Raw genomic sequence first — 13,690 nt, 5'->3', positions numbered from 1 at the left:
TCGTGGTCGCTACAGGTGTCAAATGTTTTTGTTAGATATTTTATGAATTTTGCAAGCGATGTGAATTTTAGTACTTTTATAAACGAGTATAAAGTTTCAACAAACGCGCGCAAGAGAGAGAAGAGAGAGAGAGAGAGAGAGAGAGAGAGAGAGAGAGAGAGAAAGAGAGAGCTAGAGAAAGAGAAAAAGAGAAAGAACTGTTGAATAACAAAAATCTCGTGACAATATATTTTGAAATATCTCTCTCTCTCGATATCGCAACGTATTTTGATCCGTTTATATATCGATGTTTAAGCCTTTATGCTTATTTGTTTTTGAATAAAAAGAGGCATTTCGACATTTTCGCTATGAATAACATACGCTTTTATTTAAAAACGCGTGACACGCTGAGGGATTTTTGCAGAGAAGTTTCGATGATTGCGATTTATGATTGCTTTTCTGCAATGCAAAAAGCATTGCAGAAATTTTTTTATATTTTGCATTCTGTCTAAAGACTTAAAAGAGATATTAAATAGTAAACTTTATTTAACTTAATATATCGTAACACAAGTATCTTTGAATGAGTTTTAAAATAAAACAGCGGAAAATATACATTTACATACAATCAATGGATATATCTATAAATTATATATCTATACATTTTTAATTATACGATATTATTGTTACTATTATTATAAATTATTGTTTGTATAAATAATTTCGTGTTTGTATCAATTATTGCATTAATTAATACGGAAAGATAGCGAAATTAATACGCTGATGATATTATCATTTATATGAATTCAACAAATTATTAGAGACGTGTAATTTTATTCTGCATTATTAGGTAATTTTACTTTATTATTTGCAATCAGAGAGGGATATCCTATATTATACATGCAAATGCAAAGAGCGTCATAAACAGTTATTCTACACGTTTTGTGACGTTATCGACACCCTCGCGCTGTATAGAATATAATGCATGATGCATTGCTAGATGATCTATTACTAGATTATGTGATCTATTACTAGACGTGTTTACTTGGCTCGCAAACGACAAGCAGGGACTATGCTACTCTCCACGGATTACATGTCAGAATTAGAAACATGACTTCCTGACGTTATTTTTACGAGCAATGAAACGTCAGTTAAGAAAGAGTGATAGAGACGGAGGAAGACAGAGAAAGAGAAAGAGAGAGAGAGAGAGAGAGAGAGAGAGAGAGAGAGAGAGAGAGAGAGAGAGAGAGAGAAAGAGAAAACCGTCATCAGCTTTCGAGTACACCGATGGCTTCAGGATACGAGAGAACAGCTAGAGACGTAATATCGCGCTGTGATATTCAAGGGAACGCGAAATCGATTCGTCTCTGTGTGTCTGGCAAAAAACATATTTTTATTGAAAGCAGTTTACCGCAATTCTTGTTTCCGTGGGCGTGCGAAATACGAGGTATCCTTGCCAAAAAAAAAAAAAAAAATACGGACGTGAATTTATGCGTCTCCTTTTTTTTCTGCGCCACCGGATGACGCGGGAAGTGTCCAGAAATTTTTTTTGTTTTTTTCCTTTGAGCAGAACTGTCGTCACTCTTATCGAAGCGGGGGAAGTAATATCCGCAAAATCTGTCGCGACGTGCATTTCAAATAGAATACTCCACGGGCGTCATTGCAAATTCGCGTCAATCACAATATCGCGACGCAGTATTGTACGTGTATATAATAATAACAAAGACATTTAATTCGCTTCAACGCTAAACGCATTTGTAAATGTAATCGCTTTCTAATGTGACGGATGCCATTTATCGTTATTTAGCATTTGTGCCATAATGACAGCTTCAATTGACATTACATTACATTTTGTGCGGGATGCATTCGCGGAAAACAAATCTGCGGATTAGACGGCTTTCCACAGAATTTTCATTAAAGATAGATTGATTTCAAATTGACATCGAAGAATCTATGATTGAAAACTAGCTCATTATTAAGAATTTCTCCGTCTGAGAAGATGACGAATAGACGTACATCATTCAATCACAGTATTTTCAGTTGTATTTCAAAGTCATAGCAATCATAGAATGAGCTATTGGGATTTTTAGAGTTATTTATTTTTAGAGTTTAAAAACTTAAACCACTTTCCAACTTCGATTCTCGTAAATATGCGCGAAATTATGTGTTATTGTTAAGTCATAAAACGGCGCTTTCGTCGTTTCAGTGCGGAAACGAATTTTTCGTTGATTGTGCATGGCATGCAATTGCTTTATTTTATTATAAATATATATATATATATATATATCAAAATAATTATTGATATTTTAGTAATTTGAATTAATAAATTTGAATAAATAATATCTAATAACAAAATAATGTGTGATTTTGTTTCTATGTGTGATTTTAATTTTGTTTATTTGCTACAATTTGTGTGGAATTGAATACAAGATAATTTTTATTTACAGTTTGAATGATTCGTATCTCAAAATGTCAGTTTTTTATATCAAATATTCTGTAAGAAAAATCTTTTTCTATGCAAGATGACGCCATAGCTTTCAATACATTTTATCTTTTTTTCAAATAAAATATTTTAAAATAAATTATAAAGCATAAAGATATTCTAATTTTCAATATAATTTAGTAATATATACTTGATCGAAATAATACATGCTAATTTCAACGTAAATCGCAAAAAATTTTATAAATTTTATTATTGATATTACATGATCCGATATGTTTGAAATTATTACTAAGAAACTTTCAAATAAATCTTTTGCAATAAAAAACAAAAGCCACATTGAACGATATAAACAAAATTTATTATGTCATATACACGACGTTATTATCTATGCAGGAAATCTCTCGGATTTTAACGCAATTTATATACTTTTTTATCTAAGCTATATATTTTTTAATGCTAATAAATCGGGTTATCCCTAAGTATAAAAATGTTGGAAGTGTAACGCAAAGTCAGAACGCGACAATGGAAATTCCGAAACTTTTGTACATTGCGGTAATCGCTATAGGCCTAAGCGGTTCGCTAACATGGGCTACTCCTTTGGCAAATCCATTGGCTGATCCTGAAGCTGAAGCCGAGGCCAAAGCTACAGCTGAAGCTACAGCTGAAGCTTTAGCCGAAGCATTAGCTGAACCTGAACCTGGATTACCTATTTTGGTAAATTTGATGTCAATTTATATGATATTTTTCAATATATAAAAAATGTCACTCCGCGCGCACGTCTTAAACTAACGTCTAAAACTTATTATTTAATTTCTTTTTTTTAGGCGGCCGCCGTTGTTATACCGTTTATTCATCATTATTTAGTGGGGAAGTTTGGTTAATTAAGTTCAAGAGGGTAAATTACAAGATTCAAATATTTCTGCGCTGCGTTTTAAATAATTAATTGTTATGAAGTTTGATTGAATAAATAAATAAATATGCATAAATAATAATATTATTTTATGCCACATACTACTTAAAAATATATGTATTATACATTTTATATATATATATACAAAGGTATTCCAACATATTTCTTCATAATCTTCATTTTTAGCAATACAATGAAACTGTTTTTCACTAAAGCTAAAAATAAATTCTTGAAATAAATATTATCAAGACGTTGTAATACCTTTCTCATACTTTCTATATGTTTTAAATATTTTAGAAAATGTCAAGGGTAGTAATTTTTTAACTTTAAATTTAAGTTTAAATGCTAAAAATTAAATTTTGCAATGGACAATCTTCATAATCGAAACTTTGAAATTGTTTCATGCTGAATGAAGAAGAATAAGAATTCATAAATATTATAATGAAACATGTGTTGGAAAGTGTAACTCACGTGTCGAAAGAATGTTATTAATGTTCTTTGTATCGTCAAAATGATCGACATAACGAACGTTTCATTGTGCATTTTTGCATTACGTGTCATTTGCCACGAGATACGAGCGAAATTTCTCTTCAGATCAATGATTACACGGTTGATTTCGACGTATCAAGCGTAGCGAGAAAAAAGCAAGTCTCCGCAGGCGAAAGTAATAATCTTCGCTTTGTGCACGTCGGTTGGAACATGCATTAAGGCCTTTTGATGAGACTCGACTGATGGAAGGGAAACGCAATTGAATTCGCCATCGCTCAATTTTACCGATAATTGAGGGACATCATTCTCGCTTCAATGCTTTTCACGCTCTCAATACAGAGGGTTTGACACTTCACTCCCCCTCCCTCCCCCCTCCCCCCCCCTCCCTCCTGAAAATACGCAGGATTTTCTTTAGCACCTTTATATTCCTACTTTATGCTTTATTTCTACCTCATTATATTTTTTCTCCGATCTGATTTTAACCTCCTTGCATTGTACTTTACTCCGATCTCTCTCTTTCACATTTCGTTTAATCCGTTCTTGCACTCACCGTTCTCAACATTGAGCTCCGCAGCTGAAGCTCTGTAAGAGAGCGGCCTTCCGTAATCGCTGGCGTCACTTGGATGCAGCAGCAGCTGGTGCGACGTCCTGGAGTGATGCCTGGAGCCGCCGGAGGAGCGGCGCACGTGAATGTTGTTCAACACCGTGCTGCTGGATGCTCTACTAAGAGCGGCTCTCTGCCTGATCGCCTCCTTGTAGATCTTGCAGTACATGATGATCATCACGACACCCGGGATCCAGAAGGACACGCAGGAACTGATCACCGCATACGGAAGATTCACCACGAACATGCACATCTGAGATTGCAGAAGCCGGACACGCTTTCAGTTCCATGAAATACGTAGGATTATAGCGACAATCCCCCTTCCCCCCCCCCTTTCCCTCCTCATAAATTATAAACAATTCAGAATGAAATTTATGAAATGATATGTGGAGAGTTCTAATAATGTCAAAATGTAAAATATAAAATTAAAAAGAAAAAATTGGAATCACATTTTGCAATTGGATTATATGAATTAATCAATTAAAAAATCAATTAAATAAATAAAAAACTCCGCATAACATTCATAGACAGAATTAAATAAATAGGAAGAATAGATAAATCATTATTATGTTATCCTTCTTTTAATAATGACATTAATAATAATTATCTAAAATTGAGAGATTGTCAAAATGGTGATATTAAAAAGCAACTAAAATAGGCTATTAAAGTGTCAAAAATTCAGAGATGCTATTTATAAAAAAACTTAAGAGGATATAGTCTTCTTCCGTTTCGCTCTCTTTTACGTCAGTTTTTCTTTTCTTTTTAATGTTCTTAAATTTCTTTTTCATTTCTCATTATCGAATGTGACACCATAGTTGATTTATTACTGCAATGCCAATGCTAACAAATTGCCTTTTGCAAAGTAACATGCGGTAACATACGCTAATTACATGATTAATTACAGACGAAACTAACATTTTATATTTAAAACAGAATTATTGGCTTTTATATCTAATTGACTTTGAAGAGCAACACGATATTAGCGAAGTACAAATTATGATACGTAATTAATTTTACTTTAATTAAGGAATTGATACAAACTAAAGTAGCGCAGTTTCCATAACGACTGAGATTAAAAGAGCTTAATCGTAAATAGGAAAACATTAATTAATGAAAAAAGAAATACTGCAATTAATCTGACGCTATCTGTAGAAATCTGGGATTGATAAGAAAAAGAACATTGTAAACAACTGCACTGATAGCAGTTGAAGAAACTAAATACTAGTGTAAATTAGTAAGTTATTAAAGTATAAATTACAGTTACTCCCGTTTGGTCTCGCTGTTATTATGATTAGTACATTATTAATGTAATTTATCCGTAAGAACACGAGGAACATTAATTAGAAGCATGATAAATGCAGTAATTTGTCTGATTCTATTTTTGATAAGCAATTAATGTGGAATCAATAATTATTATTAAAGGAAAGAACATTATAAGTAACTGCGACGGTTAAGAAAAGCATTGCTCGTGATAAATGAGCCTTATCGTTGGCAGTTCTCCGAACGGTGAACTCCATCAATTAAAAATCGATAGCTCACATCGGACTGATGTGAACATAATAGTAGATATAAATTACGTCAGTTATAATATCACAATTTGTATCTCTGCCAAACACAGCAAAATCACGCAGCCAAGATATCAACGACGCGATTTCGCATCGGGATCAATATTTTTGCGTAAGATAACATGACCTTTTATTTTTAGATAAATCATACATATTTATAATTACTTTGCTACTATTCTGATATTTTATATTATTTAAATAATTTTACATAATTATCTTTATTATAAATATTTTATCACTTGTTATGTAAAAATTATGTATGTTTTAGTTTTTTATAAATTGTTTAGTATTATTTTTTTCTTATACATATATATATATATATATATATATATATATATATATATATATATATATATATAGTTATTTAAGATAATTTTTCAAAAAATTTTTTATTCGCAGAAATAATTTGGTTTTTCGTTGAAATACCTTTTTGCAGTGTATTTTATAATGTAGATTTCATACACACATACACATACACATACACACACACACACACACACACACACACACACACACACACACACACACACACACACACACGTATGTGTGTATGAAATCTACATTATAAAATACACTGCAAAAAGATATTTCAACGAAAACCGAATTATTTCTGCGAATAAAAAGTTTTTTGAAAAATTATCTTAAATAACTTTTTTTGAGATATATTGATCCATATATAGACTATTTATTTTTTAAATACAATACAATATCAATATCAAAACATAAATTTAATATAGTCCATAGATAACGAGAAAAAGACAAATTATGTAGGAGGATGAACTACAGTGGCAATGAAATGAAAAATCGTTTTTTGATACTATCTACGAAAAAACAAAAGCTAAACGCTTTGACAAACGAAGCTCTTAAATAAAAAGAGTCTTGAAACAATATATTGATGTGTTTATGAGATTGAATCATATCATATTATTTTGTTTGATGTGAATTTGAGACAGATATAACAGTGAAGTATTATTCTTACACAAAGAGAATAAAATAAAAACAATTTGGAGATAAAAATTTATCAAATCATATACATGTAAAAAAATTTTCCATGTAAAAGTCAAGTACATACATGTATTTTTAATTATATAAAAAGTTTTATAATACATATACAATTTTTACTTTTTATTATACACTTTTAAATATGAATTTAAGATGTTTTAGAACAAAGCTTTTCTGTTATTTCATTCTAAAGATTTTTTAAAATAAATACTAAATATATATTTATTCTATATACAAATCGGCGGAGAAATAATTTTATCTAGATTAATATAAAAGACAACTTGATTTAAAAGCAGATTATACAAAAAAGAAATAATCAAAAGTGACGTTAGTATATTAAAATTGGATATTCATTGCATATCTATCAATTAATGTAATTATGCAATCAGTGAATCCAGTTATATATCAAAGCGCATTTTACATGTATCAAATCAAATAAATATATTTTTTAAACCTTGATTATTTTTGTATAAAATTGAACTAATTTTTAAATATCTAAATTAAACAAAAATTAAGATAAAATCATGAATAAATGAAAACATTCTTGAATCTTTAAATTCTTAAACTGAAACGGCATCGGCAAGTCTACCTGCGGATTCTTCCGACGAAGATCCAGATGTTGCTGCGTGGTATACCAGCCCATGAAGATGGGTATAAAACTTATTAAAGCCGGAAGAGTCCAAGCACTACTCAGCATGGCAGTAACTGTTACAGTCCTCATAATGGCCGGATATTCCAACGGTCTGACTATCGCGTAATATCTATCAACGCTGATGCAACAAAGATGAAGGATGCTGGCGGTGCTGAAATAAACGTCCATCGAGTTCCACACGTCGCACATGACGCTTCCTAGCAGCCATTTACCCCCGGAGAGCTCAACGGAGGCATTGAATGTCATAGCGCATACCGCCACCAGAAGATCCGCCATTGCTAAGGAAACTACATAGCGATTAGTGGGCACCCGCAGCTTCCTGTGTCTTCTGACGCTGGCGATCACCAAAGCATTGCCTAACAAAGCGGTAACGATGATGCCGATCATTATAACACCCTTCAGGGCGGTTAGGGTAACATTTCTTGATTCGGTGATAATGGTGAGATTTTGTGGAAAATGGGAAATATCCTCGAAGCCTGAAGACAGATTGCTTTTCGCGCGATGGATCTTCTCATCCGGAGGCTCACTGATTTCCATCCCAGACCGGCAATATCATATTAAATGTTTATTTGTTAAGATTCATCGACAAGTTTGTCGGTTTTTAATAGTCTGTTTCTGGATCATGCTGCTATGATTTAAGTACGTCATTCTGGAGTTGAACTTAAATCTTTGTAATGTGCACAAAGATGTCACTGGTCATTGTTTTTAGTCCAATTGTATCTGTCCGTTGTAGTCCAAGTTCGCCAGTTATCACAATCACTTTCCATTATAATAATGATTGACACCAACTTTAAGTTAAGGGTGATGTAATTTTGTACTTTTGTTTGCTTTTTATTTAGATAAATCTCTAGTTCTTATTTCGTTCGGACAGTCTTAGTAGTTTGAAAATTTGATCGTTCATTGTTTGTTCGATAAAGAGTATTATTTGCTTTTGAAAGAAGAAATATATATTAACTAATTATAAATAATATATCTTTTATATTTTTTTCTTAAAAAAAGATGAATTTAAAATATGGAAATATGTTTATTAATTACAAAATATAAATAAAAAAAAATAGTATAAAAAGTTATGCTTTGAAATAAAACAATTAAATAAAATTATGTAGTTTAATAAAAAAACTTTAACGTGGTAAAAAATGTAAATATACTTAAAAGATACTTATTAGATTTAGAATATATTTAATTAAGTGTACAAGTAAAACATTGAATTTATTAAATTAAATAATATATAATATATTAAAATTTCTTTATCTAATTATATTTATCTTTAATTATGTTTTTTTGCACATTTAACAATTATAAAAATATCGATTAGTTTACTGCGTTGTTACAAGAAATAAGAACAAGGCAATAAAATCCAGCGCGGACATGAATAATGGCGGTCTTTTTTTTAGCAGAACTTTCCTTTTCTTTGAACCCTCCAGTTACCGATCGTGATGACGGACATCAAAATTACAATCGTAATGTTATGTATGCCACTTGTATCCGCGAGTGTATTATCTGCAAATACATCCGACTGTATTATTAACGACAAGCCACGATCGTCACGATGACGAAAACGTCTCATCAACGATTTCTCCTTTACTTTCTTGGAATCGCCACGTTTTATATTCATGTGATTACACATGTATAATTTACTCTTCCAACTCTTTTAGTGGCGTGCCAGATTAACGAAACGAGTATTGACGGTTCAAAATGCATAAATACATAATTTGATTACTAATACAATTACAGGTAATTACAACAGATTTTCTCATTAATCTCACTTTTATTGAGGTAAATCGTGCTTCATTTAAATTATAATAAATAGTTAATCTAATTTAATACATTCCTAAATACATTTCCTAATTATTTCATTATTTAAATAATAAATAAGTATTTAATATCTGACAGAAATTTTTTGTGTTTTTTAATATTTTATCCTTTAACTAATTTTGAAATATTTTTTGAAATATTTGGTCCAAATGGATACTTAATATCCTAAAGTGTAATTATAATTAAAATTATTCATTATTATTAATAAAATTAATATTTAATTTGTTATTAATAACATGTAATATACTAAAACTTTTTAAATTCCTGTATTTTTTCACATACACGCATAAAAGTAATAAATAAATCTAGATTTATTCTTTTGAATCTCGTATTATTATAAGGACATGATGATATTCATCACAACACTTTAACTTTGTCACAAAAATAATGTTAATAATCTATGGTCAATTAGATAATCTATCAAATTTTTGTTCAAAATTTGAAAGAAGACAGTTTGCAACTGCCGACAGTTTGTGAACATTTATAGCAAAATTGGTACAGACATCGACCTATCAGCACAACTTCCTCATGGGAAACTTCGTCTTCGATCGGAAAGACAACTCGAGCGAAACTGTAGGAGATTCCCTGGGTAATTGCTGCAATTTTGGGAGCTTGATTTACCGTAATCGTTCACCATGATCACACCTTAACGATACCATCATCAAAGCGGAACTAAGATGCTTCTAATATCTATCATTAATGAAAATTAGAGACTAAGGAAACGAGAAAGAGATAAATACGTTTGTTAGATAGATTACTTTATCATTTTTATATATATATTTACAACAGATTTTTTTTTTGCAATTAATAATAACAAATACAATAATATATATTAAATAATAATTAATATTCTTAGGAAGAGATTAGAGAGCCAGAAAGAGATTAAGCCTTGTTTCTTTCTAAATACTTTGAGAAGATTAAAACACTGTATTACGTAAGAGCAAAATAACATCTCATATTAATTTGCAAACAGCACAAAGGCGAATTTACATCTTGTTTCTGCTAGTAAAGATATTACGTCACAGTGATATTTTTTAAATTTTAATAACGAGACAGGAGAGCGTGTATAATAGATGTAGATCACTTACGTTGAAAGTGGTTGAAATTTAGAATATAAAATAAGAATACGAATATAAGCAATTTATTTTGTCGCAAGTTTTACGAGACGTATCTCATATGCGTCCTTTTTTTTCATTACACGAGCTTATAAAATTTTTGAGCTCCTTGCATCTCTGACGAGAATTTAATTAAAAAATTATGAGAAAATATTTACCTCTTAGTCTGTGCTCATAATTTAAAATGACACATAATTTAAAATGATATATACAAATTAATAATTTTATAAAGATATATTTCTTAGAATTTTAAAAATAATAAGGTTTATAATCCATAAGAGAACATTAATTATTAGTACATGCGATAATTTTATATGTAGATATATATGTGTAAACATTTTATTGTATGCAGAAATTTAAAATTTTATAAATTTTTTTAAATATGCAATTTTTATGACTTTTACACAGAAATGTTAAATGTGTCAGATTCTTCGCAATGCGAGCTTTTAACGTTTTAGCTTTTAGTTAGGTGGACATTAGGCCCCGTTTTCTTATCAAGAGATAATATCTCGAATTTCACGACAACTCTAGGGAGAGATATTTCCTTATTAACCGTTAAATATTAATATCCATGGCCTTCGTTGATGGTTTGGCCTCCTCTGGGCGATAGAAACATGGAGGCAACTCAGAGGGGGTCAGGGTAAAGAGAAGTTGACAGTAGAGCAAGTTCAAGAGAGGCCTGGATTTACATACTGCAATATTCATAGAGATGGCTATAACTCTAACCTATTAGCAATTACACACCATGTATATGTATGTGATATATGTGCATGTGTGTATTTTTGGGTTTATGTATATGTACAAATATTAATTTCACTTTTATTGTTAATAATGGGATGATTAACGATAAATAAACGATAGTTCAAACATCGAAAACAAATATGAAATATTATTATAGCAATATTATAATTATTAAATAATCTGATAATGAAAGGACCAGAATTGATCAAATATAATATTCAAGTTTTCATTTTCTTCCTTAAATATTTAAAGATTTTATGTATTATTTGTTAATTAAAAATTTTTGAAATTTTTTTATATATTACTAAGAAATAACAACTTTGTTTTCCATTTTAGTACAAATGATTATTTTATTGATTATTTTTATTTATCGGTTATCGTATTGCTATTTTTTATCTTTAATTACAATTTTCTTGTGATATTTTCTACTTGATCTATTCGATACACAACGATCTGAGTTAACCTTTCGATTGAGGAATTGATTTCTTTGTCCTCCACACGTAGCATCCGAGAGAACATGGAAGCAAATAAAGTTTTGAAAGATCGACAGACATGCATTCGCGTTTTACATGTCAATTTGTCAATGTGGATATCCCTCTCCCTTACCTCAGAAATTAAAATTTAAAAAATGTCGACATATGTCATCGACGATTCAATCGTCTATGCGTACATATTTCTTATTTGACAATTTATCTCTGTGAAAAATGTCAGATTTGTTGTGAAATATCAGATTGTGTAATTCTAAAATAAATTAGTTTTACACAACAAAACTCGAAAACTGTGAACAATTTGAATTATGATCACCCTTTGCTATTTAATTATTAAGCTTATTTTAAATATTTCAATTTTTCATGAAATTTTATTTGTTCTTTCTTTATATATGATTTATATTTATTGAGTTTATAAATATGTATTTATTTTTTCTGAATTGTGTGATTTCACAACATTCACATCGATAACGAAAGGAATCTAAACGCGGTTTCAATGTCATAAATCGAGTATTCCATATTCGTATATTCGATAAATTGACAACATGGAAAAAGTGAAACGTACATCGAGAAAATCTAATTTATAGAATAGAATTAACATTGAGAAAACAGAATTAACCATCTTCAGAGAATGACTAATGAGAATGCCTATGTAGGCATTCCGGTTTACAACCAGATTAAATGACACCGAGAGCTTATATATCAGTAATACTGAAATGCGGAGTTGTCAGTTTGAGTGCCAATTCATCTAAACGTAAATAGGAATGACGATTGAACTACGGCCAACGTGTTCTACGCATGCGAAATCGAAGAGCTTGCTCTCCAACTAAAAACTATAAAATAGAAAATAAAAAATAAAATATAAAATACGAAAATAGAAAATAAAATATTTCTTAAAAATGTAAAAAGAATAAAGTATTTATCCTTTTAATTTATTTTGATATACAACACGAAAAATATATAAATTCTTAAAACTATTTTAAAAAACAAAATCACTATCTCATTATATATCGATAAAATCAATATTAATCAAAAGTAATTATAAAAAAAATAGAATAAAAAATTAACGTAAGTGAGATAAATATTCGTAATATTGCTAATTCCAAACAATATATCCTACAATAAAATCCTACAATATATGTAAAAAAATATTAATTCCAAAGGATTAAGTTATCTCACTATAGCAGAATTAATTTCCATAAAATTATTACATTTATATAATTATTTATCATAAATGTTTCGTGTTTTATATCAATCGCTGAGATATAACGATGTCCCGTTTAAGATTCTGCAGATTAAGTTTAATCTCAGTGTCAGTGCGACACAAAAAGGATCATCGATGTATTGGAAACCTTGAGGAGAGGGAAAAAAAAAACCAATAGATTACACCATTTGCTATTTTACCCGCTGTCACATCTATCTGTTTCAAAGAAGCGGCGAAATTAAAAGCGCGTCTTAACGTTTAGACGTTGCTCCAAGTAACCGCATCCAACGACGCCACAGCGCAGGCGCCTTCGCGCGGCTCTCCCACGTTTCCTAACCACCCTCGTAAAGGGAAACGGTTTACGATAGGAGCCTCGATAAGCGTTATCGATGCCATGATTTATCCATCCGAAATGTTCCATAAACGATGAACCAACTAAACACTTTCACTTTCGATCACTATTAAAGTTATAAAACAATTTAAACCGCTTTTACCAGGCCACGCACTCAGCAAAACATCGCGCTGTGGAAACAAAGCGCCAATTTTCGCACTCGCAATCTTGATGAGATCTAGGATCGATTCTGCCAACGTCGGTGGCGCGCTCATTCGCAGTCAACAGAGATATTATTATCATTGATTATTTAATGCCACTTTTAGTACTATTGTTTAGTACGTATACGTCTGCG

General features: G+C 30.5%; 2 protein-coding genes across 15 annotated transcripts in view; one reads left to right on the top strand and one right to left on the bottom strand.

The window, feature by feature from the left end:
• Positions 1–13,690, bottom strand: part of LOC105423034 (octopamine receptor beta-1R) — an 89,213-nt gene that overhangs the window by 20,183 nt on the left and 55,340 nt on the right. For 2 of the 14 annotated variants that reach the window (XM_089074186.1, XM_089074185.1), the window contains exons 2-3: positions 7,579–8,569; positions 4,369–4,699 (exon numbers count right to left, since the gene is read on the bottom strand). The exons of 5 other annotated variants lie outside the window; for them this stretch is intronic. In XM_089074186.1, coding sequence (XP_088930312.1) covers positions 4,369–4,699; positions 7,579–8,178 — 931 coding nt within the window. In that variant the 5' untranslated portion in view covers positions 8,179–8,569. Of the gene's footprint in view, positions 1–4,368; positions 4,700–7,578; positions 8,570–13,204; positions 13,527–13,690 lie in introns of those variants that run through there. 7 more of the 14 variants (XM_089074187.1, XM_089074188.1, XM_089074184.1 and 4 more) reach the window with 6 other exon arrangements.
• LOC148937112 (myrmicitoxin(1)-Pm3a) lies at positions 2,858–3,411 on the top strand. The gene is made up of 2 exons (XM_089074196.1): positions 2,858–3,133; positions 3,244–3,411. The coding sequence occupies exons 1-2, from the start codon at positions 2,873–2,875 to the stop codon at positions 3,298–3,300; spliced, it is 318 nt and encodes a 105-aa protein (XP_088930322.1). The 5' UTR covers positions 2,858–2,872; the 3' UTR covers positions 3,301–3,411.

The sequence above is a fragment of the Pogonomyrmex barbatus genome, unplaced genomic scaffold (assembly GCF_055798465.1).
Source record: "Pogonomyrmex barbatus isolate J1 unplaced genomic scaffold, ASM5579846v1 scaffold16, whole genome shotgun sequence".
NCBI classification, from domain to species: Eukaryota; Metazoa; Arthropoda; class Insecta; order Hymenoptera; family Formicidae; genus Pogonomyrmex; species Pogonomyrmex barbatus.
This window is presented reverse-complemented; position numbering and strand designations above follow the sequence as displayed.

What these genes read in the sequence shown, in the direction of transcription:
- LOC148937112 (XM_089074196.1), top strand. Translation starts at nt 2,873, where the DNA reads ATGCTAATAAATCGGGTTATCCCTAAGTATAAAAATGTTGGAAGTGTA. An exon ending in AACCTGGATTACCTATTTTG is followed by an intron (nt 3,134 to 3,243) that starts GTAAATTTGATG and finishes TCTTTTTTTTAG; the next exon opens with GCGGCCGCCGTTGTTATACC.